This window comes from Thalassophryne amazonica, chromosome 17 (genome assembly GCF_902500255.1).
Source record: "Thalassophryne amazonica chromosome 17, fThaAma1.1, whole genome shotgun sequence".
In the NCBI taxonomy this organism is placed as follows: Eukaryota; Metazoa; Chordata; class Actinopteri; order Batrachoidiformes; family Batrachoididae; genus Thalassophryne; species Thalassophryne amazonica.
In genome coordinates this window covers 1566419-1593042 of record NC_047119.1, presented here as the reverse complement: position 1 = coordinate 1593042, position 26624 = coordinate 1566419, and the positions used below count along the sequence as shown (strand labels likewise).

At 40.5% G+C, this 26624-nt stretch overlaps 1 protein-coding gene and 1 long non-coding RNA gene across 2 annotated transcripts; one reads left to right on the top strand and one right to left on the bottom strand.

The window, feature by feature from the left end:
• The first annotated feature begins 145 nt into the window (after positions 1-145).
• Positions 146-25959, top strand: LOC117529061 (set1/Ash2 histone methyltransferase complex subunit ASH2-like). The gene is made up of 5 exons (XM_034191762.1): positions 146-225; positions 2300-2366; positions 21595-21738; positions 25386-25474; positions 25823-25959. Exons 1-5 carry the CDS (start codon positions 167-169, stop codon positions 25914-25916), a joined length of 453 nt encoding a protein of 150 aa, XP_034047653.1. The 5' UTR covers positions 146-166; the 3' UTR covers positions 25917-25959.
• LOC117529067 lies at positions 15380-22980 on the bottom strand. The gene is made up of 3 exons (XR_004565929.1): positions 22970-22980; positions 18039-18041; positions 15380-15474 (listed from the first exon to the last, which is right to left on the bottom strand). It is a non-coding gene; the product is annotated as an uncharacterized LOC117529067 (long non-coding RNA).
• Positions 25960-26624: the final 665 nt, after the last annotated feature.

The following is a 26624-nucleotide window of genomic DNA, read 5'->3' as shown; positions in this document are numbered from 1 at the left end:
GTCAGACTATCCACATACATTTTATCTTTCCTTCTTTCTTTTTTATCTGGACAGATAAACAAATTGTCATCTGGCCATTCGTCTCCATGTTTTACCAGCAGATGGCGCTGTTTGGCTAAATGACGCGTCGTCTCGCGATATTTGGTTTTCATTGATTTAAAGCATCATGGCGTCGGAAGGAGAGGCGGGTTCGGCTGGAGCGCTGGAGTCGGACGGTGCAGACGGGTTCGTGTTCGTTACCTTCACAAAACTCACCTTTTAATCTTTTCAAGGTTACCAGCTTTTAGTTTGTGTGTTTGTGCAGATATGAAGGTCAGACGCGCTCCTGTCCCCGTCACAGAGTAGTTAGCTAACGTTAGTGCTAGTCGCTCTTTGTAAATACAGAACACAGATCAGTTTCGCGAGTATATATATATATATATATATATATATATATATATATGTGTATGTATGTATGTATGTATGTATGTATGTATGTGTGTATGTATGTATGTGTGTGTGTGTGTGTCGGTTAGACACGTTAGCTCGGTGTGCCTCTTTATTCCACTGTCGGACCACAATGGAAAGAAGCGTTTATCGCTTTCTTGTGCTGTGTATTTGAATGGGCAAATATACCTATGTATTTTGTGCATTATTGTACTATAGAAATTCAGTCAGTTAACTTATACAGCTCTAATTCCATTGAAGTTAGGACGTTGGGTAAAATGTAAATAAAAACAGAATACAATGATTTTCAAATCCTCTTCAACCTACATTCAATTGAATACACCACAAATACAAGATATTTAATGTTCAAACTGATAAACTTAATTGTTTTTGTGCAAATATCTGCTCATTTTGAAATGGATGCCTACAACACGTTTCAAAAAAGTTGGGACGGGGCAACAAAAGACTGAGAAAGTTGATGAATGCTCAAAGAAACAGGTGAGTGTCATGATTGGGTATAAAAGGATCATCCCCAAAAGTCTCAGCTGTACAAAAGCAAAGATGGGATGAGGATCACCACTTTGTGAAAAACTGCATGAAAAAATAGTCCAACAGTTTAAGAACAATGTTTCTCAATGTTCCTTTGCAAGGAATTTAGGGTTTCCATCTACAGTCCAATATAATCAGAAGATTCAGAGAATCTGGAGAACTTTCTGCACACAAGTGACAAGGCCGAAAACCAACACTGAATGACTGTGACCTTCGATCCCTCAGGCGGCACTGCATTAAAAACTGACATTGTGTAAAGGATCTTACCGTGTGGGCTCAGGAACACTTCAGAAAACCATTGTCAGTTAACACAGTTCATCACTGCATCTACAAGTGCAAGTTAAAACTCTACCATGCAAAGTGAAAGCCAAACATCAACAACATCCAGAAACACCGTCGCCTTCTCTGGGCCTGATCTCATTTGAAATGGACAGACACAAAGTGGAAAAGTGTGCTGCGGTGTGAGTCCACATTTCAAATTGTTTTTGGAAATCATGGACGTCGTGTCCTCTGGACAAAAGAGGAAAAAGACCATCCAGATTGTTACCAGCGCAAAGTTCAAAAGCTAGCATCTGTGATGGTATGGGGGTGTGTTAGTGCCCATGGCATGGACAACTTACACATCTGTGATGGTATGGGGGTGTGTTAGTGCCCATGGCATGGACAACTTAGACATCTGTGATGGCACCATCAATGCTGAAAGGTACATCCAGGTTTTGGAGCAACACATGCTGCCATCCAAGCAACGTCTTTTTCAGGGACGTCCCTGCTTATTTCAGCAAGACAATGCCAAGCCACATTCTGCACGTGTTACAACAGCGTGGCTTCATAGTAAAAGTACTAGACTGGCCTGCCTGCAGTCCAGACCTGTCACCCACTGAAAATGTGTGGCGCATTATGAAGCACAAAATACGACAACGGAGACCCCGGACTGTTGAACAACTGAAGTCATACATCAAGCAAGAATGGGAAAGAATTCCACCTACAAAGCTTCAACAATTAGTGTCCTCAGTTCCCAAACGCTTATTGAGTGTTGTTAGAAGGAAAGGTGATGTAACACAGTGGTAAACATACCACTGTCCCAGCTTTTTTGAAATATGTTGCAGGCATCCATTTCAAAATGAGTAAATATTTGCTCAAAAACAATAAAGTTTATCAGTTTGAACATTAAATATCTTGTCTTTGTGGTGTATTCAATTGAATATAAGTTGAAGAGGATTTGAAAATCATTGTATTCTGTTTTTATTTACATTCATTACAACGTCCCAGCTTCATTGGAATTGGGGTTGTAGTTCTGTTGACTTATTTATTTTGTTATTTTCAGTGATGCTGCATTTGGAGACTTAGCCACCAACATCGACACTCAGTCTTCAAATGGAAAAGAGCCAATGGTAACATCATAATCATCATTATTATTATTATTATTATTGTTGTTGTTTTTGTTGTATTCAAAATGCTGACTACTCCTTGACACTTCAGGACACACAGTCAGGTCAGTAGGTAGTTGGACAGTGACACCTTTACAATGAAGTTGAAATAAAATGATCAGCATAGATAGATAGATAGATACTTTTAATGTCCCCATGGGGAAATTTGTCTTGGACTTCTCAAAAATCATGACCCATACAAAGATACAGAACAAGACATAAACAGTTCATAACAATAAATAAATAAATACATAAATAAAGAATAAAAATAAATAAAAAAACATAAAGTACTAAAACCTCCTAATGCGCCTGATTGTTAGCAGTGTTTATTATGATATTTGTTAAGGGCTATGATTGATATAGGAACAAAAGAGTTCCTATATCTATTCAGTCTGCAATGGGGGACTCTGAAACGCCGGCCCGATGGTAGCAACTCATATTGCGTGTGCAGAACATGGGAGGAGTCAGAAAGAATTCTGTCCGCTTGCTTCATCACGCACTGATCAAAAATTGACTGAGGATTGTTATACTGTTTCAAACCAATGATTTTCATTGCTGTGAGAACAAGGTAGTTTAATTTTGATCTTAGGGACACAGGAAGGTTCCCAAACCAAGTGGTTATGTCATATCTTAGAATGCTTTCAAGAACTGCCTGATAAAACAGTAACATAATTTTTTGGTCGACTCCATGAAAACGCAAACGCCGTAGAAAATAGAGTTGTTGATTCAAGCGGGAACATAACCAGTCAACATGAGTGTTCCATGTAAGGGAACTGTCTATACAGACACCAAGATATTTGTACGATTGCACCTGTGTGATTGGTTGCTGGTGTATAATTACAGGGTTGTGATTGCCAACTAACTTTGGGTCAAAAATGACTTCCTCTGTCTTTTTAACATTTAAAGTAAGGTAACTGGAATCACACCACTCAACAAACTGCCTCACCTCTGAATGATAGATATTGAAATCATCATTCTGTTGAAGTAAGCACAGAAGTGCTGAGTCGTCTGAATATTTAAAAATATAGTTCCCAGGGTGCTTGGCTGAACACTCATTAGTATATAAAGTAAAAAGGACAGGTGAGCTCACACATCCCTGTGGTGCTCCAGTACTGATGTCTTTGATTTGGGACAGGCTAGAATTTACCTTAACCTGCTGTGTTCTGTTTGTCAAAAAAGAGTGAAACCACCGTATAAGTGACGGGTTGACATCCAATGCTTTACGTTTCTGAATTAGTAAGTATGGCTGAAGCGTATTAAAGGCGGAGCTGAAGTCAATAAAAAGTAATCGGGCATATGATGACTTGTCATCAAGATGTTTTAAAACAAGATGCATGATGGTGGAAATCGCATCATCTGTGCATCGCCCTTGTCTGTAAGCAAACTGAAATGGATCTAATTTGCCATCTACATCTATTTTCAGCCTCGGTGTTGGTCTCAGGACGGCTTTGAGATGGCTTTCAGATGGATTCCGATTGCTTTTCAGTCGTGTGATTGTGCATGAGCTGGACATGCCCCAACATGTCCTGGAAGGTTTCATCACGGCGTTGCTTTGCGCCATGCGGCCGCTCCTCTTTCCATGACAAAACTCCTGTAACTTTGGAATGTGCCGTTCATTTCTAAACTGGACGCTGTCTTGATCCGGTATGTCATCTGACTAGCACAGGAATTGTGAAAAGACGTGGACATGAGCACTTTTTGAAAAGACGTGGACATCAGCACTTTTTCAGCACATTAAGACAGATGTGCGGAGGAGTTCCGCACGTCGCGGTGGAGCCGCATGGCGCAAAGCAACGCCGTGATGAAGCCTTCCAGGACATGTTGGGGCATGTCCAGCTCATGCTCAATTTCTCAGATAATCACACGACTGAAAAGCAACCGGAATCCATCTGATATTACCCCAATAGAGCGCTTCGCTCTCAGACTGCAGGCTTACTTGTAGTTCCTAGGGTTTGTAAGAGTAGAATGGGAGGCAGAGCCTTCAGCTTTCAGGCTCCTCTCCTGTGGAACCAGCTCCCAATTCAGATCAGGGAGACAGACACCCTCTCTACTTTTAAGATTAGGCTTAAAACTTTCCTTTTTGCTAAAGCTTATAGTTAGGGCTGGATCAGGTGACCCTGAACCATCCCTTAGTTATGCTGCTATAGACGTAGACTGCTGGGGGGTTCCCATGATGCACTGTTTCTTTTTCTTTTTGCTCTGTATGCACCACTCTGCATTTAATCATTAGTGATCGATCTCTGCTCCCCTCCACAGCATGTCTTTTTCCTGGTTCTCTCCCTCAGCCCCAACCAGTCCCAGCAGAAGACTGCCCCTCCCTGAGCCTGGTTCTGCTGGAGGTTTCTTCCTGTTAAAAGGGAGTTTTTCCTTCCCACTGTAGCCAAGTGCTTGCTCACAGGGGGTCGTTTTGACCGTTGGGGTTTTACATAATTATTGTATGGCCTTGCCTTACAATATAAAGCGCCTTGGGGCAACTGTTTGTTGTGATTTGGCGCTATATAAAAAAAAATTGATTGATTGATTGATTGAAAGCCGTCCTGTGAGACCAACACCGAGGTGGTTTTGTCCCGCGTAATGAACGGCTCCGTGGCGCGTCCCTCCGCTTTTCTTTCCATGAAAAAAAACTCCTGTAACAGTGGAATGTGCCGAAAAAGTGCTGATGTCCACGACTTCTGCCTTTTTGTGAAAGTCAGACGATGTCCCGGATCAACAAAGCCTTCACGTTGGAAATTATCTGGTTGTTTCAGCGGGGTCTGAGCATGTCGATCGGTGCTGGGAGCGCGCCGGGCCTCTACTGGTGGTTGGCTCTCACTGCGGTATTGTATCACTTCCTGTTCCGGAGCACAGCGGTGTTTTGCTGTATCTGTTAGCTGTTTAATCTGCGCAGTTAGATTGATCTAGTTATCTAGATTACGATTTGTTTCCCAGTGTAATCTTTACGTGCCTTAACTAAAGCACTCCTTCTGCTGAATCACCTCTAAATTATTTACACATTATTCACTTTGCGTGTTTTTAGGAATCCGCTAGCTTAGCGTAGCTACTACGTCTTAGCCGATTTAGCATGGCGGCTTCTCCTGTCTCTCCCGCACTTTTCTGCTCTGGGTGTGAAATGTTTAGTTATTCCTCGGCCTCCTTTAGCAGTAACGGTACTTGTAATAAGTGTAGCTTATTCATAGCTTTGGAGGCCAGGCTGGGCGAATTGGAGACTCGGCTCCGCACCGTGGAAAATTCTACAGCTAGCCAGGCGCCCCTGTAGTCGGTGCGGACCAAGGTAGCTTAGCCGCCGTTAGTTACCCCCTGGCAGATCCCGAGCAGCCGGGAAAGCAGGCTGACTGGGTGACTGTGAGGAGGAAGTGTAGCCCTAAACAGAAGCCCCGTGTACACCGCCAACCCGTTCACATCTCTAACCGTTTTTCCCCACTCGACGACACACCCGCCGAGGATCAAACTCTGGTTATTGGTGACTCTGTTTTGAGAAATGTGAAGTTAGCGACACCAGCAACCATAGTCAATTGTCTTCCGGGGGCCAGAGCAGGCGACATTGAAGGAAATTTGAAACTGCTGGCTAAGGCTAAGCATAAATTTGGTAAGATTGTAATTCACGTCGGCAGTAATGACACCCGGTTACGCCAATCGGAGGTCACTAAAATTAACATTAAATCGGTGTGTAACTTTGCAAAAACAATGTCGGACTCTGTAGTTTTCTCTGGGCCCCTCCCCAATCGGACCAGGAGTGACATGTTTAGCCGCATGTTCTCCTTGAATTGCTGGCTGTCTGAGTGGTGTCCAAAAAATGAGGTGGGCTTCATAGATAATTGGCAAAGCTTCTGGGGAAAACCTGGTCTTGTTAGGAGAGACGGCATCCATCCCACTTTGGATGGAGCAGCTCTCATTTCTAGAAATCTGGCCAATTTTCTTAAATCCTCCAAACCGTGACTATCCAGGGTTGGGACCAGGAAGCAGAGTTGTAGTCTTACACACCTCTCTGCAGCTTCTCTCCCCCTGCCATCCCCTCATTACCCCATCCCCGTAGAGACGGTGCCTGCTCCCAGACCACCAATAACCAGCAAAAATCTATTTAAGCATAAAAATTCAAAAAGAAAAAATAATATAGCACCTTCAACTGCACCACAGACTAAAACAGTTAAATGTGGTCTATTAAACATTAGGTCTCTCTCTTCTAAGTCCCTGTTGGTAAATGATAATAATAATTGATCAACATATTGATTTATTCTGCCTTACAGAAACCTGGTTACAGCAGGATGAATATGTTAGTTTAAATGAGTCAACACCCCCGAGTCACACTAACTGTCAGAATGCTCGTAGCACGGGCCGAGGAGGAGGATTAGCAGCAATCTTCCATTCCAGCTTATTAATTAATCAAAAACCCAGACAGAGCTTTAATTCATTTGAAAGCTTGACTCTTAGTCTTGTCCATCCAAATTGGAAGTCCCAAAAACCAGTTTTATTTGTTATTATCTATCGTCCACCTGGTCGTTACTGTGAGTTTCTCTGTGAATTTTCAGACCTTTTGTCTGACTTAGTGCTTAGCTCAGATAAGATAATTATAGTGGGCGATTTTAACATCCACACAGATGCTGAGAATGACAGCCTCAACACTGCATTTAATCTATTATTAGACTCTATTGGCTTTGCTCAAAAAGTAAATGAGTCCACCCCACCACTTTAATCATATCTTAGATCTTGTTCTGACTTATGGTATGGAAATAGAAGACTTAACAGTATTCCCTGAAAACTCCCTTCTGTCTGATCATTTCTTAATAACATTTACATTTACTCTGATGGACTACCCAGCAGTGGGGAATAAGTTTCATTACACTAGAAGTCTTTCAGAAAGCGCTGTAACTAGGTTTAAGGATATGATTCCTTCTTTATGTTCTCTAATGCCATATACCAACACAGTGCAGAGTAGCTACCTAAACTCTGTAAGTAAGATAGAGTATCTCGTCAATAGTTTTACATCCTCATTGAAGACAACTTTGGATGCTGTAGCTCCTCTAAAAAAAGAGAGCTTTAAATCAGAAGTGCCTGACTCCGTGGTATAACTCACAAACTCGTAGCTTAAAGCAGATAACCCGTAAGTTGGAGAGGAAATGGCGTCTCACTAATTTAGAAGATCTTCACTTAGCCTGGAAAAAGAGTCTGTTGCTCTATAAAAAAGCCCTCCGTAAAGCTAGGACATCTTTCTACTCATCACTAATTGAAGAAAATAAGAACAACCCCAGGTTTCTTTTCAGCACTGTAGCCAGGCTGACAAAGAGTCAGAGCTCTATTGAGCCGAGTATTCCATTAACTTTAACTAGTAATGACTTCATGACTTTCTTTGCTAACAAAATTTTAACTATTAGAGAAAAGATTACTCATAACCATCCCAAAGACGTATCGTTATCTTTGGCTGCTTTCAGTGATGCCGGTATTTGGTTAGACTCTTTCTCTCCGATTGTTCTGTCTGAGTTATTTTCATTAGTTACTTCATCCAAACCATCAACATGTTTATTAGACCCCATTCCTACCAGGCTGCTCAAGGAAGCCCTACCATTATTTAATGCTTCGATCTTAAATATGATCAATCTATCTTTGTTAGTTGGCTATGTACCACAGGCTTTTAAGGTGGCAGTAATTAAACCATTACTTAAAAAGCCATCACTTGACCCAGCTATCTTAGCTAATTATAGGCCAATCTCCAACCTTCCTTTTCTCTCAAAAATTCTTGAAAGGGTAGTTGTAAAACAGCTAACTGATCATCTGCAGAGGAATGGTCTATTTGAAGAGTTTCAGTCAGGTTTTAGAATTCATCATAGTACAGAAACAGCATTAGTGAAGGTTACAATGATCTTCTTATGGCCTCGGACAGTGGACTCATCTCTGTGCTTGTTCTGTTAGACCTCAGTGCTGCTTTTGATACTGTTGACCATAAACTTTTATTACAGAGATTAGAGCATGCCATAGGTATTAAAGGCACTGCGCTGCGGTGGTTTGAATCATATTTGTCTAATAGATTACAGTTTGTTCATGTAAATGGGGAATCTTCTTCACAGACTAAAGTTAATTATGGAGTTCCACAAGGTTCTGTGCTAGGACCAATTTTATTCACTTTATACATGCTTCCCTTAGGCAGTATTATTAGACGGTATTGCTTAAATTTTCATTGTTACGCAGATGATACCCAGCTTTATCTATCCATGAAGCCAGAGGACACACACCAATTAGCTAAACTGCAGGATTGTCTACAGACATAAAGACATGGATGACCTCTAATTTCCTGCTTTTAAACTCAGATAAAACTGAAGTTATTGTACTTGGCCCCACAAATCTTAGAAACATGGTGTCTAACCAGATCCTTACTGTGGATGGCATTACCCTGACCTCTAGTAATACTGTGAGAAATCTTGGAGTCATTTTTTATCAGGATATGTCATTCAAAGCGCATATTAAACAAATATGTAGGACTGCTTTTTTGCATTTACGCAATATCTCTAAAATCAGAAAGGTCTTGTCTGAGTGATGCTGAAAAACTAATTCATGCATTTATTTCCTCTAGGCTGGACTATTGTAATTCATTATTATCAGGTTGTCCTAAAAGTTCCCTAAAAAGCCTTCAGTTAATTCAAAATGCAGCTAGAGTACTGACGGGGACTAGAAGGAGAGAGCATATCTCACCCATATTGGCCTCTCTTCATTGGCTTCCTGTTAATTCTAGAATAGAATTTAAAATTCTTCTTCTTACTTGTAAGGTTTTGAATAATCAGGTCCCATCTTATCTTAGGGACCTCGTAGTACCATATCACCCCAATAGAGCGCTTCGCTCTCAGACTGCAGGCTTACTTGTAGTTCCTAGGGTTTGTAAGAGTAGAATGGGAGGCAGAGCCTTCAGCTTTCAGGCTCCTCTCCTGTGGAACCAGCTCCCAATTCAGATCAGGGAGACAGACACCCTCTCTACTTTTAAGATTAGGCTTAAAACTTTCCTTTTTGCTAAAGCTTATAGTTAGGGCTGGATCAGGTGACCCTGAACCATCCCTTAGTTATGCTGCTATAGACGTAGACTGCTGGGGGGTTCCCATGATGCACTGTTTCTTTCTCTTTTTGCTCTGTATGCACCACTCTGCATTTAATCATTAGTGATCGATCTCTGCTCCCCTCCACAGCATGTCTTTTTCCTGGTTCTCTCCCTCAGCCCCAACCAGTCCCAGCAGAAGACTGCCCCTCCCTGAGCCTGGTTCTGCTGGAGGTTTCTTCCTGTTAAAAGGGAGTTTTTCCTTGCTTGCTCACAGGGGGTCGTTTTTGACCGTTGGGGTTTTACATAATTATTGTATGGCCTTGCCTTACAATATAAAGCGCCTTGGGGCAACTGTTTGTTGTGATTTGGCGCTATATAAAAAAAATTGATTGATTGATTGATTGATGTCATGTAGGTTTGTTGACTAGCATGGTTGGCTTCATTGTAGGTTAGTTTAGAGAAATATCTTGCTTTTGCGGTTTTATCTAAGTTTGAAATGTATTTAGAGATGGCTGAATCTTTTCCTGAACCCGAAGATGCCATATCCTCTCTTTTGTGGTATTAATTTACATGCGTTCTTGCCAACCACATCAGTGCGCATGCATGTGACGTCAGTGTTTGTAAACAAGAAGTAACTGGACGGCATTTACATAGAGCTTTTCCATCTGCATCAGATGCTCAAAGAGCTTTACAATTATGCCTCACATTCATCCCAATATCAGTGTTGTCATACAAGGTGCTCACTACACACTGGGAACAACTCGGGGATTAAGGACCTTGCCCAAGGACTCTTAGTGATTTTCTAGTCAGGCTGGGATTTGAACTGAGGATCCTCTGGTCTCAAGCCCAACACTAACCACCATCACCTCCCCTAGAAGTATCACTATTGTATATGAAATCTGTCTGGAGTAGGGAGTTCTCTAAATGCTGTGTAGCTGTGCAAAGTGGAGACTAGTGAGGGAAGCAACCAAGATGCTTATGACAAGCCTGAAGGTGTTAAGATATACAGTGGGGCCAAGAAGTATGTAGTCAGTCCCTGACTGTGCAAGTTCTCCTACTTAGAAAGATGAGAGGTCTGTAATTTTCATCATAGGTACACTTCAATTATGAGAGACAAAATGAGAAAAAAAAATCCAGGAAATCACATTGTAGGACTTTTAATGATAATTTGTAAATTATGGTGGAAAATAAGTATTTGGTCACCCACAAACAAGCAAGATTTCTAGCTCTCACAGACCTGCAACTTCTTTAAGAAGCTCTTGTGTCCTCCACCTGTTACCTGTATTAATGGCACCTCTTTGAACTCGTTATCTGTATAAAAGACACCTGTCCACAGCCTCAAACAGTCAGACTCCAAACTCAACAATGGCCAAGACCAAAGAGCTGTTGAAGGACACCAGGAAGAACATTGTAGACCTGCACCAGGCTGGGAAGAGTGAATCTACAATAGTCAAGCAGGTTGGTGTGAATAAATCATCTGTGGGAGCAATTGTAAGAAAATGGAAGACATACAAGACCATTGATAATCTCCCTCGATCTGGGGCTCCACACAAGATGTCATCCTGTGGGTTCAAAATGATCATGAGAACGGTGAACAAAAATCCCAGAACTACACGGAGGGACCTGATGAATGACCTGCAGAGAGCTGGGACCAAAGTAACAAAGGCTACACACTACACAGAGAGGGACTCAAATCCTGCAGTGCCAGCCATGTCCCCCTGCTTAAGACAGTACGTGTCCAGGCCCGTCTGAAGTTTGCCAGAGAGCATATGGATGATCCAGAAGATGAAGACTGGGAGACTATCATGTGGTCAGATGAAGCCAAAATAGAACATTTTGGCAAAAACTCAACTCGTCATGTTTGGAGGAAGAAGAATGCTGAGTGGCATCCCAAGAACACCGTATCGACTGTGAAGCATGAGGGTGGAAACATCATGCTTTGGGGCTGTTTTTCTGCAAAGGGGACAGGACGACTGATCCGTGTTAAGGGAAGAATGAACAGGGCCATGTATCATGAGATTTTAAGCCAAAACCTCCTTCCGTCAGTGAGAGCATTGAAGATACAACGTGGCTGGGTCTTCCAGCATGAAACACACCGCTCAGGCAACAGAGTGGCTCCGTAAAAAGCATTTCAAGGTCCTGGAGTGGCCAAGCCAGTCTCCAGACCTCAACCCCATAGAAAATTTGTGGAGGGAGTTGAAAGTCCGTGTTGCCCAGCGACAGGCCCAAAACATCACTGCTCTAGAGGAGATCTGCATGGAGGAATGGACCAAAATACCAGCTACAGTGTGTGCAAACATGGTGAAGACTTACAGGAAACGTTGGACCTCTGTCATTGACAACAAAGATTATGGTACAAAGTATTGAGTTGAACTTTTATTATTGACCAAATACTTATTTTCCACCATAAATTTACAAATAAATTCTTTAAAAATCCTACAATGTGATTTCCCCCTTTTTTTTTTTTTTTTTTTCCTCATTTTGTCTCTCATAGTTGAAGTGTAGCTTGGATGAAAATTACAGACCTCTCATCTTTCTAAGTAGGAGAACTTGAACAATCAGGGACTGACTGCATACTTTTTTACCCCACTGTATAGTATTTACTGTTTTTCTGTCAACAAATTAAATGACAAGATTCAGGCTTTGCAGATTTTTTTCAACATGGCCGACCGGTTAGTGCACTTATTTCTAGAGCAGAAGGTTCCGGGTTCCAAGCCACCCCAGCCCATTCTCCATGTAATGTGGAGTTGTGACAGGAAGGGCATCTGGCATAAAATAAACATGCAGATCCATCTGGGACCTTATGTGGTGACCCCAAATGTAAAACGGAGAAGCCGAAGGATCTAAATTAAATTAAAAATACTCATGTGCCTTAATGGTTCTGTTTTATATACAACCCCTGGCAAAAATGATGGAATCACTGACCTCGGAGGATGTTCATTCAGTTGTTTAATTTTGTAGAAAAAAAAAAGCAGATCACAGACATGATACAAAACTAAAGTCATTTCAAATGGCAACTTTCTGGCTTTAAGAAATCAGGAAAAATAATTGTGGCAGTCAGTAACGGTTACTTTTTTAGACCAAGCAGAGGGAAAAAAATATGGACTCACTCAATTCTGAGGAAAAAATTATGGAATCATGAAAAACAAAAGAACACTCCAGCACATCACTAGTATTTTGTTGCACCACCTCTGGCTTTTATAACAGCTTGCAGTCTCTGAGGCATGGACTTAATGAGTGACAAACAGTACTCTTCATCAATCTGGCTCCAACTTTCTCTGATTGCTGTTGCCAGATCAGCTTTGCAGGTTGGAGCCTTGTCATGGACCATTTTCTTCAACTTCCACCAAAGATTTTCAATTGGATTAAGATCCGGACTATTTGCAGGCCATGACATTGACCTTATGTGTCTTTTTGCAAGGAATGTTTTCACACTTTTTGCTCTATGGCAAGATGCATTATCATCTTGAAAAATGATTTCATCATCCCCAAACATCCTTTCAATTGATGGGATAAGAAAAGTGTCCAAAATATCAACGTAAACTTGTGCATTTATTGATGATGTAATGACAGCCATCTCCCCAGTGCCTTTACCTGACATGCAAGCCCCATATTATCAATGACTGTGGAAATTTACATGTTCTCTTCAGGCAGTCATCTTTATAAATCTCATTAGAACGGCACCAAACAAAAGTTCCAGCATCATCACCTTGCCCAATGCAGATTCGAGATTCATCACTGAATATAACTTTCATCCAGTCATCCACAGTCCACGATTGCTTTTCCTTAGCCCATTGTCACCTTATTTTTTTTCTGTTTAGGTGTTAATGATGGCTTTCGTTTAGCTTTTCTGTATGTAAATCCCATTTCCTTTAGGCGGTTTCTTACAGTTCGGGTCACAGACATTGACTCCAGTTTCCTCCCATTCGTTCCTCATTTTTGTTGTGCATTTTCGATTTTTGAGACATATTGCTTTAAGTTTTCTGTCTTGACGCTTTGTCTTCCTTGGTCTACCAGTATGTTTGCCTTTAACAACCTTCCCATGTTGTTTGTATTTGGTCCAGAGTTTAGACACAGCTGACTGTGAACAACCAACATCTTTTGCAACATTGCATGATGATTTACCCTCTTTTAGAGTTTGATAATCCTCTCCTTTGTTTCAATTGACATCTCTTGTGTTGGAGCCATGATTCATGTCAGTCCACTTGGTGCAACAGCTCTCCAAGGTGTGATCGCTTAAATTATATTGTGACGAGGGCAGCACGGTGGATTAGTGGTTAGCACTGTTGCCTCACAGTGAGAAGGTTATGGGATCGATTCCCACCTGTGGCCTTTCTGTGTGCAGTTGGCATGTTCTCCCCGTGTTTGTGTGGGTTCCCTCCAGATGCTCCGCCTTCTCCCACAACCAAAGACATGCAGGTTAGGTGGACTGGAAACTTTAAACTCTCCGCAGGTGTGTGTTTGTATGTGACCCTGTGACAGACTGGTGTCCTGTCCAGGTGAACGCACCTTGAAGTGTGAGCGATATTTTAGACATTTGTTTTGACTTTGAGTTTAAATAGCACATTTTCTGTTTTTTTTTTTTTTTTTTTTTTTTTTTTTAATATTAAAAACAGTCAAGTTGTCCAGGGTTCCACAATGTTTACAATCCATTATTGTTATCATCTGGGGTTAGTAAGGTTAGACCTTACTTGTGTGACGCGCCTTGACACAATTTTGTTGTGATTTGGTGCTATATAAATGAAATAAATTGAATTGCAATTACTATTGTTGCTGTTACTTTAGGTATGGACCTGGTTGTGCATAATATTACAGAACTGCTATAAAGAAGATGTTAACATTTTATTGTTTTTGAAAACTTTGTAGAACAAATATTAACACCAAACTCTTTTCAAGAAGGAAACAATACACAGGAAAACTGAACAAGATCATGCAGGCTTATTTGTCTCCCCATATTTTTTTATTTTTGAAAAAAAAAAAAAAAGGAAATAAGAATAAAATGAGAGGTAACTCACTTTGAAATAAATAAAACATATAGCTGCAGCCTAATAACTTGGAAAGACAACATAAAAATCAGTCAGCCTTGTTTTGTTCTGACTACAGTTCATTTTAGTGTGATAGTCATCCTGTTTTTTGTTTTTTTTTTTTTCCCTTCTCCTTTTTGTCACCTTTTGTGCTTGAACATAAGACGACGTTAGCTCAAGATCTAATGTCTAATACCTTTGGAAAATGACAGCCTATTAAAGTTTAGAGTTCTCACCTGCTTAATGTGATTTCTGCTTCTGAATATCACTGCAACATTTCTCCACATCAGGTTTTTTCATGTGTGCGTGATTTTTATTTAGTACATTCATATATATTCTCATTTTTTAAGGGATTTTGATGATTTCTTTTGTCTGTGATGATGCATAATGCATGAACTGACATGAGCATCTCATAAATTCAGTATTGCACCAGTACTGAAAGTGGCTCCACGGTTTTTTTTTTTTTTTTTTTTTTTTTTGGGTAGGGAGAGTTCCCATGGGATTTAAAAATAAAAATAAAAATAAATATTTTTAACTTACCATCCCTGGTTCTCAAGACCAGGCACCTAAGTGGCTCTACTCTACTCTTTTCTACTCTCCTATTTTACTCTTCCTTTTTAGATATTTGGATATACCTTTGCTTACTAGCATAGTTCCACCTTAGAATTGGAATATAATATATAAGATATACCTTACTGAATTTCATGTTGCAACACATTGAGGCTTAAATCCTCCCTCTCTGCTCCACACTTGCTGTCTCACGTGTACTGATGTTCTCACCCTCACTCAGCAGAATGTAGTGTCTGAGTCCAAAACAAGTTCTCACCTTTGTGAAGACAGTGCATGTGATTGGTTGACTGCAAAGGTACTGGAGTTGAATCACAGCATCACTCAGTCTGAAATCTTCTGAGATTTTCAAATTAAAAGATGCTGCTACACAGGATGAAAAGAAACATTCACGGACACGGAGTCTTTAAGGTACAGGGAGCCACTGCGGAGGGGTTAAAGAGCCGTGGGTTGCAGACCCCTGCTTTAGATTAGGGATGTCTGCATCCAGATTTTTTAGCTTCCGATACTTATTTTGAAAGCATTAAAAAAACGCAACCATTATTGGGGGAGGTGATGGTCCAGTGGTTAAGCATTGGGCTTGAGACCAGAAGATCCTCAGTTCAAATCCCCGTCTGACTGGAAAATCACTAAGGCCCTTGGGCAAGGTCTTTAATCCCCAATTGCTCCCGGTGTGTAGTGAGCACCTTGTATGGCAGCACCCTGACATCAGTGTGAATGTGAGGCATTATTGTAAAGCTCTTTGAGCATCTGATGCAGATGGAAAAGCGCGATATAAATGCAGTCCATTTACCATTATTCCTTCAGTTTTTATTTTGCTTGAACATGACCAACAATACTGCTTGCCTTTTGTAACAAACAGCTTGAGTTATTTTGGTTGTATCAAGTACATCAAGGCCTGCACAAGTTCAAGACTTGGAAGAAATTATTTTCAATTTTGAGAACATTTATTGTTTGCCAGAAGGTACATCTAAGATGCAAGCCTAGATTTGATGTTTTAGTACACTTGTTGTTGGGTCAGTGACCGAAGTGTCTTCTCTTGAACACTCGATGGCACACCACTCTGAATACATGAACAGTTTTCAGGGCAGAGGCATTTCATTTCCAAAATGCAACAAGAACCCCCCCAGCCCCCCAGCCCCAAAAAGTACTTAAACTCATATTTGAAGTCACTCTGGGTAAATTGTCTTTCCCTGGCTGATGTGTTATTCATTGTGGCACTTTTTGATGAGATATAGGGTTTTATACAGTAGTGTTCAGTATAATAGTAGTGCTATGTGACTAAAAAGATTAATCCAGGTTTTGAGTATATTTCTTATTGTTACATGGGAAACAAGGGTACCAGTAGATTCAGTAGATTCTCACAAATCTAACAAGACCAAGCATTCATGATATACACACTCTTAAGGCTATGAAATTGGGCTATTAGTAAAAAAAAAGTAGAAAAGGGGGTGTTCACAATAATAGTAGTGTGGCATTCAGTCAGTGAGTTCGTCAGTTTTTGTGGAACAAACAGGTGTGAATCAGGTGTCCCCTATTTAAGGATGAAGCAGCACCTGTTGAACATGCTTTACTCTTGAAAGCCTGAGGAAAAATGGGACATTCAAGACATTGTTCAGAGAACAGCGTAGTTTGATTAAAAAGTTGATTGGAGAGGGGAAAACTTATACGCAGGTGCAAAAAATTATAGGCTGTTCAATCTACAATGATCTCCAATGCTTTAAAATGGACAATAAAACAGAGACGCATGGAAGAAAGCGGAAAACAACCATCAAAATGGATAGAAGAATACCAGAATGGCAAAGGCTCACCCATTGATCAGCTCCAGGATGATTAAAGACAGTCTGGAGTTACCTGTAAGTGCTGTGACAGTTAGAAGATGCCTGTGTGAAGCTAATTTATTTGCAAGAATCCCCGCAAAGTCCCTCTGTTAAATAAAAGACATGTGCAGAAGAGATTACAGTTTGCCAAAGAACACATCACTGGCCTAAAGAGAATGGAGGAATATTTTGTGGACTGATGAGAGTAAAATTGTTCTTTTTGGGTCCAAGGACCGCAGGCAGTTTGTGAGACGACCCCTAAACTCGGAATTCAAGCCACAGTTTACAGTGAAGACAGTGAAGCATGGTGGGTGCAAGCATCATGATATGGGCAATGTTTCTCCTACTATGGTGTTGGGCCTATATATCACCTACCAGGTATCATGGATCAGTTTGGATATGTCAGAATACTTGAAGATGGTCATGTTGCCTTATTGCTGAAGAGGACATGCCCTTGAAATGGGTGTTTCAACAAGACAATGACCCCAAGCACACTAGTAAACCAGCAAAAATCTTGGTTCCAAACCAACAAAATTAATGCCTCGCAGATGTGAAGAAATCATGAAAAACTGTGGTTATACAACTAAATACTAGTTTAGTGATTCACAGGATTGCTAAAAAAGCAGTTGAACATTAATAGTTTTGAGTTTGTAGCGTCAACAGCAGAGCTACTATTATTGTGAACACCCGCTTTTCTACTTTTTTTTACTAATAGCCCAATTTCATAGCTTTAAGAGTGTGCATATCATGAATGCTTGGTCTTGTTGGATTTGTGAGAATCTACTGGTACCTTGTTTCCCATGTAAACAATAAGAAAATATACTCAAAACCTGGATTAATCTTTTTAGTCACATAGCACTACTATTATTCTGAACACTACTGTACCTCCAAAATGTTATTGGCAAGTCCTATTTTACCAATTTTGAGTGGTTTTAGGTTTATTGAAAACAAGAATAACTGACAGGCAGCACGGTGGATTAGTGGTTAGCACTGTTCCTCACAGCAAGAAGGTCATGGGTTCAATTTCCGCCTGTGGCCTTTCTGTATGGAGTTTGCATGTTCTCCCCATGTTTGTGTGGGTTTCCTTCGGGTGCTCCGGTTTCCTCCCACATCCAAAGACGTTGCAGATTAGGTGGATTGGAATCTTTACACTGTCCGTAGGTGTGCGAGTGGGTGTGAATGTGTTTTTGTCTTTGTGCGCTGTGACAGACTGCTGTCCTGTCCTGGGTGTGCCCTGCTTCACGCTCTATGACTGCTGGGATAGGCTCCAGCCCCCCGCAACCCTTGGACTAAGCAATTGAGATGAGTGAGTGAGTGAAGAATAATTGACAAAAAAATGACTTGCGTTGTGTAAAGCATAAATGAAAATATATGCTATTTTACTCATGATTAGGTTTGCATGCTAGCAATGCTAAAAGTTACCAAACTGAGTAAAAGGGTTTGTATTCATTATTTTAAAAAAGTAACAAATGTTTAGAAGTATGTACACCATGCTGGTTCCAATGAACTAGGTATTGTATTGCATGAATGAAGTTAATAGTGTGTACTTCTGCCATAATGTGTTTAAGAGTTTTATCATGATGTCAAATGAATGGAATGTGTATGCCTATGCTTGATGGTGTTCAGTTGATACAATATTATACGGTTTGATTAATGATTTGAAACATGTGCTTACGATGAATTGTATTGAACATGTTTAACTGCTGGACAGGTGTATTGACTCTTAAATCAGTAAAAGTGTTTGGTTTAAGGTTTTCATAAAATAACATGCTTAAAAGTAGGGTGTACATGTTGGTTTAAACATGTTAGACATTGACCATTTGAAATAGTCATGACTAATGCTGACATGATGTGTTCAAAGGTCATGAGTTCAAGATGTGTACTGCAAATAATAATGTTGTTGCCTCTGTTTATAATCAAATGGCTTATATGGTTTATTACATTCATGTTTAAAGTATGCCGATCAATAATGTGCAGTTGAATGATTGTACTGTTCAAAGTTAATTGCTGCTGCTGTATTCTGTAAAATGTGAGTGAGCTCATACTTTGATGGTGTGAAAGAGTTTTGCTTCCAGAGGGAAAACAATGGCTGGATTATTTCTTATCTGAGCCAACCTTGAGAATGTCTGGAGGAATACAGTAACGTCGCTGTGAACTGAACTCGTGGATCTTTCCTCTCATACAGAGCTGTAACAACAAGCTGAAGAGAGTAGCAAATTGAACGCTCTTCTTTTCAAACTCAGTTTTTATCCTTTCAGGTCCAGAAATCTGTTTGGGAGGGTATCCAGTCTCACATGTCCTTCGTCTGAGTGCAAAAATGTACTCCATGATAGAAATGGAACCTTGTTGTTAATCCTTAATCGTTCAACGTTGTGATGGAAACTGATCTGATAATCACCCTGGGCGCAGAGGTTCACCGGTACATACGCCTTCACATTGTCTTTGCGACAATGTGTAACTCTAATTAATGTAGATCAGTGTTAAGGAGTCACTCTTCAGCATAGTTCAAACATGAATGTAATAAACCATATAACCATTTGATTATAAACAGAGGCAACAACAATATTTATTTGCAGTACATATCATGGAAGATCATGTCAGGCATTAATCATGACTTTATTCAACAATGGTCAATGCCTGACATGTTTAAACCACATGTTACAGCCGGTTCTAAACATGTGTTATTTTATGAAAACCTTAGACCAAAACACTTTTACTGATTTGAGAGTCAACACACCTGTCAGCAGTTCCACGTGTTTAAATACAATTCATCATAAGCACATATTTCAATCATTAATCAAACTGTATACTATTGTATCATTTGAAAACTATCATAAATCAATTGAACACCCATCAAAGCATAGGCATACACATTTTCATTCATTTGGCATCATGATGAAACCCTTAAACACATTATGGCAGAAGCACACACTCTATTCAACTTCATTCATTCCATACAATACCAAGATCATTGGAGCCGGTATGGTGTACATACTTCTAAACATGTTACGTTTTGAAAATAATGAACACAAATCCTTTTATTCAGTTTGGTAACTTTTAGCATTGTTAGCATGCAAAGCTAATTATGAGTAAGTAAGTCCCTTCGGCTGCTCCCTTGTTTGCACTCCGGGTCGCCACAGCAAATCCACGGTGGATCTGCATGTTGAATTGGCACAGATTTTACACTGGATGCCCTTCCTGACGCAACTCCACATTACATGGAGAAATGTGGCAGGGGTTGGATTTGAACCTGGAGTCTTCTGAACTGAACCAAGTGCATTAACCACTTGGCCACAACCCCCTGCACAAAGCTAATTTACATTTATTCTTTACAGTTGTAATATTTAATGTCAAACTTTTCTGCATGTTTCCGTCTGTTAATAAAATAGATTATCTTGAAAAGGTTATAATGCTGAAAAGGTTAACACAATATTTCGTCATGGATATAGCGTTTGCTCTCAACTTAAAAATGACACAGTACATTTAATCCAGTGAGGAAGAGGCCTGTGTCTTACAATTAACACTGGCTGTGAATGTAAATTTACACACAGTGGCTAGTTTTTCTGTCAGATTGACAGTTTTGCTTTTGTAACATTTTTAAATGGGATTGCATAACTTTTCTTTAACAGAATAAATTAAATCTAAATATAAAAAACAATGCTTGAACAAGAGCTACCTGTCAAGCCTGCTCTTTTAAAAATGAAATCTGAATAAATAAATAAAACTTTCTACAAATGATTGTGAGATCATTTGAAAACGGCAAACAGTTTGTACAGTTGCTCTTTTCATGTGAAAATGAGTGACGCTCCCCCCCTCCTCCTCCTCCTCTTTCCCCTCCACTCTCTCCCTCGCACCTCCCTTGCTCAGGACTGTTTTTCCTCCAACCAATCTATGGGACTTTTTGGAACATGAAGCCTTTCAAACTATAATAATCATAGCTTTCTGAAGTACAGCAGCTGTGGACGCAGAATTATTGGATAACTGGATTATTTAATAATATATTTTAATGGCGTTTTTTTGGGACGCTGTTCAGAGTGCTCAGGCCGATTAGAGAGCACAGGCAGCTGACGGCACAGTGACGCTGAAAACATGCTGCTGTTTGTCAGTGTCTCTGTGCCGGCTGCATCGCATGTCTCACATGACAATGAGAGACGCACCTCAGCTCAGAACATCCCCACCCCCCACACTCAGCATCTGCAGCAACAGAGCAGTGGTTCACAGACACTTCACACAGAGGTTTTCCTGGATCGAAAACAGCGGGCTTTACAGCGGTTAGGTGGTGGAGTCCAAATCTCTCTTGTAGGCGCAATGTTTTTTGTGCTGCATCTCAGTTTACGGCATCCACGTGACGACGGTTTACGTGATGATGCTGAAAAGTATCATGAATTAGCCCAAATCCGATACCACAGATTCTCGCAAATAGCTGTACTGCATCCGATACCAATACTGAGTATCAGCTCGGGGCGTCCCATACTTTGGATGGTAGATCTCCCTGAGCTGTCACTGACATGCTGGAAGAGCGCTCACCTGTACCAGCCAAATACTGCGCATATAAATATACTGTGGTGATTAGCGTTGGACTTACAATTCACAACTGTGGACCTAGACATGCTTCCTAATTATTATTATTATTGTGAATTTTTGCTTAATTTAATGACACATGCTGTTGATCTCATTCCAAGAATGTCAGTTAGCTGAAATAGTTCAGGTTCCTATTCAGATGCAATCCTCACACACACACACACAATTTTTCTTTGTCCCAGGAAGCAGCTGGTGAAGGATCGGAGTCTACTGATGTTCAGATGGGATCGGGTGATGAGGAAAATGGGAGGCAGCTGGGAGAGGTGGAGCTCCAGTGTGCCCTGTGTATGAAATGGTTCACTGCAAACATGTTTGGCATCGACACTGTTGTAAGTTTGTTCCATGAATCCAGAAAGTATTCACAGCGGTTCACTTTTTCCACATTTTGTTATTTAAGCTCTGAGTGGTTTGGGCCACCATACTTAGCCGAGCTGCTGACACATTGGGAGCAAACCAGAGTTTTGAGATCTTCTAACTAGTGGCACTAGAGGTTCTGATGGTCCAGATACTGGCACTGGGGGAGACCAGTTTTTCTCTGTGGCTGCACCCAGACTGTGGAACAAGCCGCCGCCCCCAAGATCTGCACCACCACGACCTGGGTCTTTTTAAGATAAATTTAAAAACCTTCCTTTTTCAAATGGCATTTGCACAAGCTGCAGCGCTCTGACATTTTATTCCGTTCTTATCTGCAATATTTTGAATGTATATTTTTAGTTATGTGTCTATTTAAATTTGCTTATTGTCTTAAGTTATTTGTTTTTTTTGTTTTGTTTTATGTGAAGCACCTTTGTCACCCTCTGTGCTGTGGAAAGGGCTATATAAATAAACTCTGATTTTGCAGACTTATGTTTAATAAATTTGCAAAAAATCTAACTTTTTTCACATTGTCATTATGGGGTATGTGTGTAGAATTTTGAGGGGAAAAAAATGAATTTCATCCATTTTTGGAATAAGGCTGTAACATAACAAAATGTGGAAAATGTGAAGCACTGTGAATACTTTCCAGATGAACTGTACATAACGCTGACATCAGTTAACCAGGGGTAGACCTTAAGGTTTGTTTTTTGCCCAAGTAACAAAACCGTCACAAAATTTAGAAGCGTCTTGGAGATGTGACAGCTTCTCCAACCACCAGTTGACATCATGACTCAGATGTACATAGAAATTGCTACTCAATCCCTCATTTGACAACATGGTGTTTTTTGTTGTTGTTAGTTTTTTAACCATTGCAGGCCACTGTGGTATTGTAAAATTTAGACATTTATTTTCTATGCGGGCCAGTGAAATATGTTTGGTGGTCTACACCAGTTGGGTTTGCCTGCGCTGCTGTGCTCTTGGATCAGAGACTTTCTTACCAATAGGTCTCAGGTGGTGAGAATAGGTGACATCATCTTCTCTGGTCCTTAACACAGGCACTCCGCAAGGCTGTGTGCGTAGCCCAGCCCTCTTCACTCATTGCACACACGATTGTACTGCCATCCACCCCACAACACAGCTGTGAAGTTTGCAGATGACACCACAGTAGTGGGTCTCATTTCAGGTAATAATGAGACCCACTACAGAGAGAGGTCCAGCGGCTTTTTCAGTGGTGTTCAGTTCACAATCTGACACTGAACACAAGGAAAGACCAAGGAGGTATTGTGATTTTAGGAGGGCCAAGAAAACGGACCATGTCCCCCTCCTCATAGGCGGAGAAGTGGTGGAGTGTGTGGATAACATCAAATTCTGGGCCCTCCATATTACATATGATCTGTCATGGTCTAGAACCTCCTCCCATCCTGGTGAAGAGGGTGCAACAAAGGCTCATCGTCTCAGGAAAACTGAAACGCGCTGGACTATCCTCCTGACTGCTGGCAAACGTTTACAGGGTCACAATAGAGAGCATTCTCTGCCTTCGTGTGACTGTGTGGTACGGCAGCTGTACGGCCAGGAGAAGAAGAGTCTGGCACAGGTGGTGCGGACAGCACAGGGCATTGTTGGCTGCCCCCTCCCAGACTTGGACTCCATTTATGAGGGCATGTCAAGGAAAAGGGCCAAATCTATCGCTGTGGGACCCCCGTCACCCGGGCCCACAGACTGTTTTGTACCACTTCCATCAGGCAAGCGGTATAGAAACATAAGGGTTACTACAAATAGACTGAGACAGTTTTTTTTTTCCTCGGGCTGTCAGAACTATTAGCCCTTGCCTCCCTCCCTTGTAGTTTTTTCATATACACCCCATCAGTCTGTAGTTATCGACACATAGACACTATGCACACACAGCACACCTTTTTTAGGGACTGTAATTATGCATTCAGTATATCTGGACTGTTTTTTATTTACAGGGTCTGCAACTCCTGGCACATTGCACTTTGTTTATACAACCCCTGGCAAAAATTATGGAATCGCCTTCCTCTGAGGATGTTCATTCAGTTGTTTAATTTTGTAGAAAAAATCAGATCACAGACATGACACAAAACTAAAGTCATTTCAAATGGCAACTTTCTGGCTTTAAGAAACACTAAGAAATCAGGAAAAAAATTGTGGCAGTCAGTAACGGTTACTTTTTTAGACCAAGCAGAGGGAAAAAAATATGGAATCACTCAATTCTGAGGAAAAATTATGGAATCACCCTGTAAATTTTCATCCCCAAAACTAACACCTGCATCAAATCAGATCTGCTCGTTAGTCTGCATCTAAAAAGGAGTGATCACACCTTGGAGAGCTGTTGCACCAAGTGGACTGACATGAATCATGGCTCCAACACGAGAGATGTCAATTGAAACAAAGGAGAGGATTATCAAACTCTTAAAAGAGGGTAAATCATCACGCAATGTTGCAAAAGATGTTGGTTGTTCACAGTCAGCTGTGTCTAAACTCTGGACCAAATACAAAAAACATGGGAAGGTTGTTAAAGGCAAACATACTGGTAGACCAAGGAAGACATCAAAGCATCAAGACAGAAAACTTAAAGCAATATGTCTCAAAAATCGAAAATGCACAACAAAACAAATGAGGAACGAATGGGAGGAAACTGGAGTCAACGTCTGTGACCGAACTGTAAGAAACGCCTAAAGGAAATGGGATTTACATACAGAAAAGCTAAACGAAAGCCATCATTAACACCTAAACAGAAAAAAACAAGGTTACAATGGGCTAAGGAAAAGCAATCGTGGACTGTGGATGACTGGATGAAAGTCATATTCAGTGATGAATCTCGAATCTGCATTGGGCAAGGTGATGATGCTGGAACTTTTGTTTGGTGCCGTTCAATGAGATTTATAAAGATGACTGCCTAAAGATGCTGTCAGAACTGAAGCCAGAGGTGGTGCAACAAAATACTAGTGATGTGTTGGAGCGTTCTTTTGTTTTTCATGATTCCATAATTTTTTCCTCAGAATTGAGTGATTCCATTTTTTTTCCTCTGCTTGGTCTAAAAAAGTAACCTTACTGACTGCCACAATTTTTTTCCTGATTTCTTATAGTGTTTCTTAAAGCCAGAAAGTTGCCATTTGAAATGACTTTAGTTTTGTGTCATGTCTGTGATCTGCTTTTTTTCTACAAAATTAAACAACTGAATGAACATCCTCCGAGGCCGGTGATTCCATCATTTTTGCCAGGGGTTGTAGAACTGTCATGCACACAGCATTTTATCTATAGAGCTGCTATGCGTACAGCACTTTTTGATATTTCCTGCTGCATTTCTTTGCCTACTGTATTCTCTGTGTATGTAGTTGAATGTGTATTTTTGTCTTTTGTCTTAAATTGTTGTATGAGGTTTTATGTTAGACAAGGTGAAGCTGCAATTTAAATTTGTTGAATTTTATTCAATGACAATAAAAGGCATCTTATCTTATCTAAAGCCCCTTCCCCCAAAAATTTAATCCATAACAAAGCCAATGTTAATGTCAGCTATGACTTAAAAAAAAAAAAAAAAAAAGTCTTTTGCTATGATTAAAGTGTCTGATTATAACTGCTGACTCTTACCCTGCAGGACCTGCCTTCCCTTTATGACCAATTATGTGTTTCACTGCAATGTCTGCCATCACAGTGGCAACACATACTTCCTCAGGAAACAAGCCAGTAGGTGTTCTCCCTCAGCTGTGCCACACATTTTTATATTCTGTCAAATACTTATATGTCACTTAATTTTATTCATGTAGCAGTCTGTGGTCATGATGATGTGGTCATCATGTGTCTGGACTTTACAATCAAAATTTCTATAACGTTTTGTCTTTGGACTCGCAGATAGTTGAAGTAAACCCCGGTGAAGAATGAGCATTAAAACTCTTCACCTGTAGTAACGATACAATAATTTTTATTCAATGCTAAAATTACATATTAAATTTCAGTTTTCACTGCACTTTGTTTCATCTGTTTTGTTACTTTTTAGCAACCCTTCACAAACTGATGTGACCGTTTGTGTTTCAGACCTGAAGGAGATGTGTCTCACAGCCTTGGCCAATCTGACATGGCGGTCAAGAACACAAGACGAGCACCCAAAGACTATGTTCTCCAAAGATAAGGTGGACCTACTTTCCATAGTCAACAACACTGTTAAAGATGCTTATGTGAGCCTGTAAAGCCCTTTGACTCCCGTGATAGTGCTATACGCAACTGTTTTTACAAAACAACATTCCAGAAAATGTTTGTCAAGTTACAAAAAGTAGATTATGGCACTTGATGAGTGTGTTTTTACTTTGTTTAGCCTTTGTCAGTCCCAGTGACATTAAAGTCTGTTTCCTGGGAGACGTGACCCAGAACAGCAGCAGTACATACAGTTTTAGATATAAATCACATAAAGCAAAAAACACTTCGGTGGGAAAAAATATATCAGACCTGCCAAACTGTATTTTTCAGACCGGGCATGCATTTGATATCAGTGTGTGTTGGTACAATTTGTCATGAAAAAATAAGGAGTATCGAAAATGAAATAAAGGCAAAGTACATTTTGACCAGGTTATCTGCTTTAAATCAGAAGTGCCTGACTCCGTGGTATAACTCACAAACTCGTAGCTTAAAGCAGATAACCCGTAAGTTGGAGAGGAAATGGCGTCTCACTAATTTAGAAGATCTTCACTTAGCCTGGAAAAAGAGTCGTTGCTCTATAAAAAAGCCCTCCGTAAAGCTAGGACATCTTTCTACTCATCACTAATTGAAGAAAATAAGAACAACCCCAGGTTTCTTTTCAGCACTGTAGCCAGGCTGACAAAGAGTCAGAGCTCTATTGAGC

Coding starts and splice junctions, on each gene's coding strand:
- LOC117529061 (XM_034191762.1), top strand. CDS start 167: ATGGCGTCGGAAGGAGAGGCGGGTTCGGCTGGAGCGCTGGAGTCGGAC. Junction 2,367..21,594: donor CAAATGGAAAAGAGCCAATG/GTAACATCATAA, acceptor TCTTTGTCCCAG/GAAGCAGCTGGTGAAGGATC. Junction 21,739..25,385: donor ACATGTTTGGCATCGACACT/GTTGTAAGTTTG, acceptor CTTACCCTGCAG/GACCTGCCTTCCCTTTATGA.